At 51.4% G+C, this 6,533-nt stretch overlaps 1 protein-coding gene across 1 annotated transcript; it reads right to left on the bottom strand.

Moving 5' to 3' along the window:
• Positions 1-630: 630 nt before the first annotated feature.
• Positions 631-4,549, bottom strand: SLC5A10 (solute carrier family 5 member 10). The gene is made up of 5 exons (XM_066198333.1): positions 4,436-4,549; positions 3,308-3,374; positions 2,422-2,537; positions 1,780-1,839; positions 631-1,616 (listed from the first exon to the last, which is right to left on the bottom strand). The coding sequence occupies exons 1-5, from the start codon at positions 4,547-4,549 to the stop codon at positions 1,443-1,445; spliced, it is 531 nt and encodes a 176-aa protein (XP_066054430.1). The 3' UTR covers positions 631-1,442.
• Positions 4,550-6,533: the final 1,984 nt, after the last annotated feature.

Raw genomic sequence — 6,533 nt, 5'->3', positions numbered from 1 at the left:
TCCTGGATCTTTGCTGGCAGCAGGAAGGAGATGTGACACATGAGGGGAGTGAGTTTCAACAGTTTACTGGATATCAGGACAATCAGAGATTAATCCAAGTGTCACTGTCCAAACTTGCAAACTGAACTGGTGCTCCAAAAGCTACCAAGATGATTTCAGGCGCTGTGGGATTTTTCAACACCATGTATGACTGGGATACAAAGAGTATTACTTATATGGAAGAATGCCCTCCAGCAGGACAGGGCATGGCTTTGTGGGGGAAATACAGGGCACAGCTTTGGCAACAGATTCACCAGTGCCACCTCTGCCACTCTGGAAGTTGTGGAGAGGGCTGCCACGTTAACCTGCCTGTTAAACCCAAAGCACAATGCCTTGACCCTGCTCAGGATGGGAGGACAGGGCTCTCCTGGAGCCAGGGACTGCCATCAGCAGCACTGGGCTCTCCCTTTGCACGAAGCACTGAGGGGTGTGCACCAAGAGCCCGGGTTTGGGCTGCTCCATCCTCCACATCCCTCGGAGGGACAGCCAGAGGATCCCCCCACAGCTCAGCCCAGGGCCTGGGGCTGCAGAAACGCCGTGCAGGGAGCGATGGCACATCCAGAGACGCTGGAGCTGGTGAACACAGGGACAGGCGCTGAGGGCCTCGGTGTGGGCACCAGCAGTGCCCCCCCGCCTCAGCTCGTGCAAAAGCACTTTTCTTGCAGCCAGCCACCTGCAAAAGCACAGTTCTTCTAGCCCCAGCAGAGCTCAGGTCAGATCCACCTGCTCCATCGGAGCAGGACTGCTCCCTGAGGCAGGTTTTCTCTCCAGCTTTTCTGAACTCTTTGCTCTTGATCTCTGTCTCGCTGTCTCCAGCCCCCCAGGGCTGTCTGTGCCAGGCTCTCTCCTGCTTGCCCTAGACCTGGTATCACAGGCTCTTGAGCTGTTTTACCTCAGATAAACTCTTCCCGTGGTTACCAGCTAGAGCAGAGGCTGCACACGGGGAGTTGTGAATGAGGTTAAAACGAGGGGAAAACATCCCTGTGGAAAAGTGCCTGATTTCCAGGTACTGTACAGGCTTGAATATCTTGTAGCTGCAGCAAGGCTTCCTTTCCTCAGAGAACCCATGAGCCCCAAAGGAATTAACACATTCCCAGTTCAGCCCCTGGCTGTCCCAGGCCCTTTGGGAATGCTGGAAAACATCGCTGCCAGAGATTAGAGACAAATCCAGGCAATGCAGCCCAACCTCTGAGCACTTTTCACCCACAAGCTCTGCTACAAGGCAAGTCTGGGAATACTGACACAGAGCCACACATCTATCAGGCCCCCCTGGAAAGGACCATCACTGCTGGATCTATCTGTGAACTCCTGGGATGTCACACACAGCATCTGCCCACAAATTCCCACTTTTTATCCCACTTCTTCCTGGAGCATCCTGCAGTAGATGCATTCCCTCAGTTTGGCTATACAAACCCAAAAATAACCTTCTGATAGCTGGAAATAAGTCCTGGGTTGGTCACAGAGTTGAAGGAGGAGATTCTGGTGAAGATGGACAGCAGGGGTGACAGGCTGGAGAGGTACATCCGGATCCTCTCCCCTCCAAACCTCCACTGGAGATACTCAGGAATTGTGACAACCTGCCAGGGAGGGAGAGCCATCACTGCCCTGGGATGGTCCTGGGAGGACAAGGGGACAGCATTATTCCCAGGGCAGAACTCAGGAGTCCCACAGGATTCCTGGGAATGGGGGACCTATCCAAGGCCACACTCCCCACGACGGGTTCAGGGCAGCTGTACATACCCCAGATGAGATGTAGACAGGCACAAACACCCAGGCCAGTGCCAGGAGAGCATAAGCTGCCTGTCAGAAAGGAAGAAAGAGACAGAAAAAACCATGGATACTGCTGCACCTCAATGCTCACTGCAGTCCTAGACCCTGTCTCTGCTCCTGATCCAGCCCTGGTTCACCCTCAAGGACACATTTACACTCACAAATGGCTTCAGATACCCCTGATACCAATTTGGGAATGGGAACATGGTGGAGAGTCCCTGGCAGCAGGAATCTGCTTCCCTCAGCCCTTCAGCTCCTGACTGGACATTTCCCACCAAACAACTCTTTGAGCACCACAAAAGCCAAATGCCTGCAGGACCCAAGGGCTTTGGATACAACGTGTGGGGAAGCAGGGAATGGGTGACCTATTCAGTCATGTCCTTGTTAGGACCTGCAGAAGCTGGAATAGGAACTCGGCTCCAAAATGTCCTTTTCCCCGAGCACGTGGAGCTGAGCTGACTCCAGCCTCACCGCAGGACACTGGAGAAGCTGAATTAGCAGGGTTGTGTTAATTACCCCCTGCGCGGCTCCTCCCAAACCTTCCGAGACTGTGAAATGGCCCATCTGCTGCGACAGAGCTCACTGTCTTTAATCACAAGACACATTTCTTACATTCCACTCGAAGCCGGCAACAGCGATTCCCCCCGGGGCAGCGCCGGTCCCGGCCAGGCTGAGGAAGAAGAGCCCGGAGCCTTCGCTGTTGGCCAGGAGCGAGGCGCCGATCTGATCTGCGGGGCGCAGAGGAGGAGCTGCAGGTGCTCACAGGTGCCGTGCCCCAACGCCGGCTCCCCGCGGCTTGGCACGGCTGCCGTGCCAGCTGGACCAGCTTCGGTGCTTCCCCAGGGGATAACGCAGAAAAAGGAGGTGGAAAGAGATGAGGTCTGGACCGGAGCAACAGCGCAGAGACGTTCCCGTGGCTTCTAAAAGTGTGGCCAAAGAACCCCCACGTGGGATGAGGGGTGTGTTAGCAAGAAAATCCCTTAACACATAAAGTTCAGGTAGCTGAACGTGATGCTCCTACAACCCAGCTCATCTGGACATCCCTGCTGGGTTTGGGATTGACTTTCTTGTCTCCAGGAGGATGAGGAGCCACACATTGCTGTGTTGGCCACAAACCCTGCTGGTGGTGGTCCTGTGCCAGACACGGGAAGGACCAACAGCCAGTTTGTCAAGATCAGACAGAAGTAAGAGGGGGGAGAAAAGGAAACTTGGGACAGACAGAGTTTGTTGGAGTCAGCAGGAGCAGGCAGGAATGCTGGAGGATGGATGTTTGGCTCCACAGATCCCTCCCCAAGCTCAGAGAAGCCTGTGGGAAAACCCAACAAACTCCACCATCCTCTGTGCAATGAGAAGGGAAAACACAGCTCCAAGGCCATCAGTTCTGGCAGGAGGAGGTGGACAGGGTGGGGGAAAGCGTGGGCAAGCAGTGGAGAAAGCAGGGGGGAATTCAGTGTGGCAGTGGTGCTGATGTCCCTGTGCCCAGGGTGTCACAAGAGTCACCAGGCCATGTCTCTCCCAGTCAGGAAATAGCCACTGACAGTGTTCCTGTTCACCCTGCAGGAGGACTGGGAGGAAGAAAGACCAGCACAGAGCACCCGTTCCCTAAAAACCCAGACAAGTCACTAGCACCCAAGTCTCCCAGACAAGAAGCCAAGAGACAGGAGACTCGATAATTAATGGGAGCTCTGCAACTCGAGCTTAATTACACGAAAGAGTGACTGCACCCCAGGTACCTGGAGCCACGAATAGCAAAGGAAGCACCTGGAGAGGGGGATGCAGGGAGGATGTTCCTGTCCTAGTGCCATCCCCAGCAGACAGGTTGGCTAATAGGACACAGCTTTGGCCAGGATTTTTCTGCAAGGCAGAATAAATGCAACTGGAGAGTCTTTATCTGAACCTGCTGTAGCTGATCCTTGTTTCTGCTATCAGGGCTGTTATCAGGGCATTTGGCTCAACACCCTGTAATAGACAAGGGGCAGAGCTGCTAACACCGAGCAGACAGATGGTTAATTGGTTAATCCTGTGGTTAATTCCACCTTGCTCCCAGGCTATAGGAGCCTTTCCATAGGGGGTGAAAGGGGCAGAAAAACAAATACAAAACAGAGCAAGTCACAGAATCCCAGAACGGTTTGGATTGGAAGGGATCTTAAAGCTCACCTTGTTCCAAACCCCTTCCCCTAGCCCAGGTTGCTCCAAGCCCCATCCAGCCTGGTCTTGGACACTTCCAGGATCTAGGGACAGCCACAGCTTCTCTGGGCACCCTGTGCCAGGGCCTGCCCACCCTCACAGGCAAGAGTTTCTTCCCAATATCTCATCAAACTCTGCCCTCTGGCAGTGAGAAACCATTTCCCCTTGTCCTATCATCCAGGCTCTTGTCCAAAGTTCCTCTCCAGCTCTCCTGGCGCCCCTTTAGGCACTGGAAGGGGTTCTAAGGTAGCCCCAGACCTCTCTCTTCTCCAGATGAAGACCCCCAGCTCTCCCAGCCTGGCTCCACACAGCACAACACACAAAAATACACAAGTGAAAACGACAAGAAAATAATAGAATCTTTCAAATATTCCACTCAGAAAAGCCAGGCCTGAAAATAAAACCTATTCAAACAAGAAAAGGAACAAAAGACTCTTACCCATATTCCCATGCCAACATTTAAGGAAAAATAAACCACTACAACAACAAGGTCAGCAATGCTGAACTGCTCTGAGGGGGAAACAGATCCAGCAGTGGAATTGAGCTCCTTCATTCCTCTGCCTTCCCTCTTCATCCTCAGCCTCACAGGGAGTCACTGAATCAGTAATTCATTAGCAGCCCAAGGGCATTTATCATTAAACAGGAATTATCATTATCAGCAGCAGGAATTGTGCTTCCAAAGGTGCCTGGGTGTGCAGCCTGGCCTCCACTGCTTCCCACCCCTCTCCACTCCCCAGGGAGCCAAAACCCCTTGATTTTGGTGTCTCACAAATGGGCAGGGTTGAAAAATGTCTGAGTGATGCCTCATGTGTTACCCTCCCTTTCTACCACTGCAATACTGTCAATAGCCAAAGGACCAGCAGTCCAGCCTTATGGATGCAGTTTGTTCCTAAATTCCTGAGCCCTCATCAGTATCATAATTGCACTGCATGAAACCAGGCAAAGTTGGGGGTTTTCTGTGTTTTAAAGCAAAAATCAAACAGGAGTTGGGTGAATGCCTGAAGTGGAGCCTGGCACAGCAGCAAGGGCTGACCAGGGGAGACCCCCATAGAAGAGATCACAGAACCATGGAATCATTTGGCCTGGAAAAGTCTTCTAAGATCATTGAATCCAACCATTAATCCACACTAAACCACATCTACACTGCTTTTCAATCCCTGGTGATTCCACCACAGCTCTGGGCAGCCTGTGCCAACACTTGACAACCCTTTCCATGAGATTTTTCCTAATATCCAACCTAACCTCTCCTGGTGCAACTTGAAACTGTTTCCTCTTGCTCGGACACTTGTTAACTGAAAAGACCAACCCCCACCTGGCTGCATCCTCCTGTCAGGGAGCTGTGGAGAGAGGAAGAGAGCAATTCCTCTAAAGGCCAACACAACACAAGCACAGGAAACTGTTGCCCTGATTTTCAGCCTTCTGATCATGGTTTGCATGTTTTCTACTGGAGTTTCTCACACATGTAACATAAACAAAAGTAGATTGTTTCCATTTCTCTCTGTGATGGACTGCTGGTTTAACCACTGGAGTCAGAGGGGTGTTCCTCTCATCTCCCAATCCTTGATCAAATTCCAAATTCTATTTAAACCCCAAATCATGATAAACTCTCTCTTTTCTCTGCTCTCCTCTCAACCTGACGTGTTGTTCTTTTGTGTCCTGATTTGCGACAGGAAACCACCTCAGAATTCCTTGTTTTGGGGTATTTAGCCATCAGTTTGCTGTGCTTGTCTGGCTCGTTCCCAAGTGTCAGCACACTTTCACAAGGTCTCACTAATAAAATAAGCAGGGTGCAGTTAATATGCCTATCACTGAGCCAGGTCAGAATTCTCCTCTCTTTGAAGGAGCCGCAGCAGCACTGGGAGCAGCTCTGCACATCCGTGAGAGGAACCAACCTTCCCCCTCAGTGCTCAGCTGGAATTTGACCTGCATTAACACATCCAAAGTGCCCACACGTGTCAATAAATCAGCCTGGTGTATCCATTAACATTAAAGAAAGCATCTGGTTTTATGCTTTGAAGTCAATGAACCCTCCTAAGTCCCTGAAAGTTTGTCTCCAACATAGAAACGGTGTCAACAGAGGTTAATTTTCACTCCTGAACACGCCAAAAGCTTTATACTCATTTGTAGGACATGATGGAAAGATTAAACCAAACAACCTCTAAATGCTCATCAATTCCACCACTGTTTTCTCTGCAACAGGTGAGGAACTTGGAGTCTCGGACTGGGAGCTGCCTGGCAGCCAGCTGGCCATTCCACCACACCTGCCCAAGGAGGGTTGGGAAAACAAACCTGAACAAGTTCAGCTCTGCACTATGGTGCATTTTTTAGTTCATCTATACATTCAGAAGAGGCAAGAAATCTCACACCCCCCCTCCCTCCCAATTTAACCTGTGATGAGCTGATTTGGATTTTACCAGCTGGAACCTACACCCCTCACAATATTCACAAGTCAAAGAATCACAGAATGGTTTGGCTTGGGAGGGATCATCTCATTCCCAAACCTTGCCACGGGCAGGGACACCTTCCACTATCCCAGG

The sequence above is a fragment of the Chamaea fasciata genome, unplaced genomic scaffold (genome assembly GCF_029207755.1).
Source record: "Chamaea fasciata isolate MVZ Bird 193981 ecotype frontalis unplaced genomic scaffold, bChaFas1.0.hap1 SCAF_16, whole genome shotgun sequence".
Classification (NCBI taxonomy): domain Eukaryota; kingdom Metazoa; phylum Chordata; class Aves; order Passeriformes; family Sylviidae; genus Chamaea; species Chamaea fasciata.
The sequence above is the reverse complement of the archived record's forward strand: the minus strand, read 5'-3'. Positions and strand labels throughout refer to the sequence as shown.

Coding starts and splice junctions, on each gene's coding strand:
- SLC5A10 (XM_066198333.1), bottom strand. CDS start 4,549: ATGAAGGAGCTCAATTCCACTGCTGGATCTGTTTCCCCCTCAGAGCAG. Junction 1,840..2,421: donor TTGCCGGCTTCGAGTGGAAT/GTAAGAAATGTG, acceptor CCTTTCTGACAG/GCAGCTTATGCTCTCCTGGC. Junction 1,617..1,779: donor CTGTCTACATCTCATCTGGG/GTATGTACAGCT, acceptor CCTCCCTGGCAG/GTTGTCACAATTCCTGAGTA.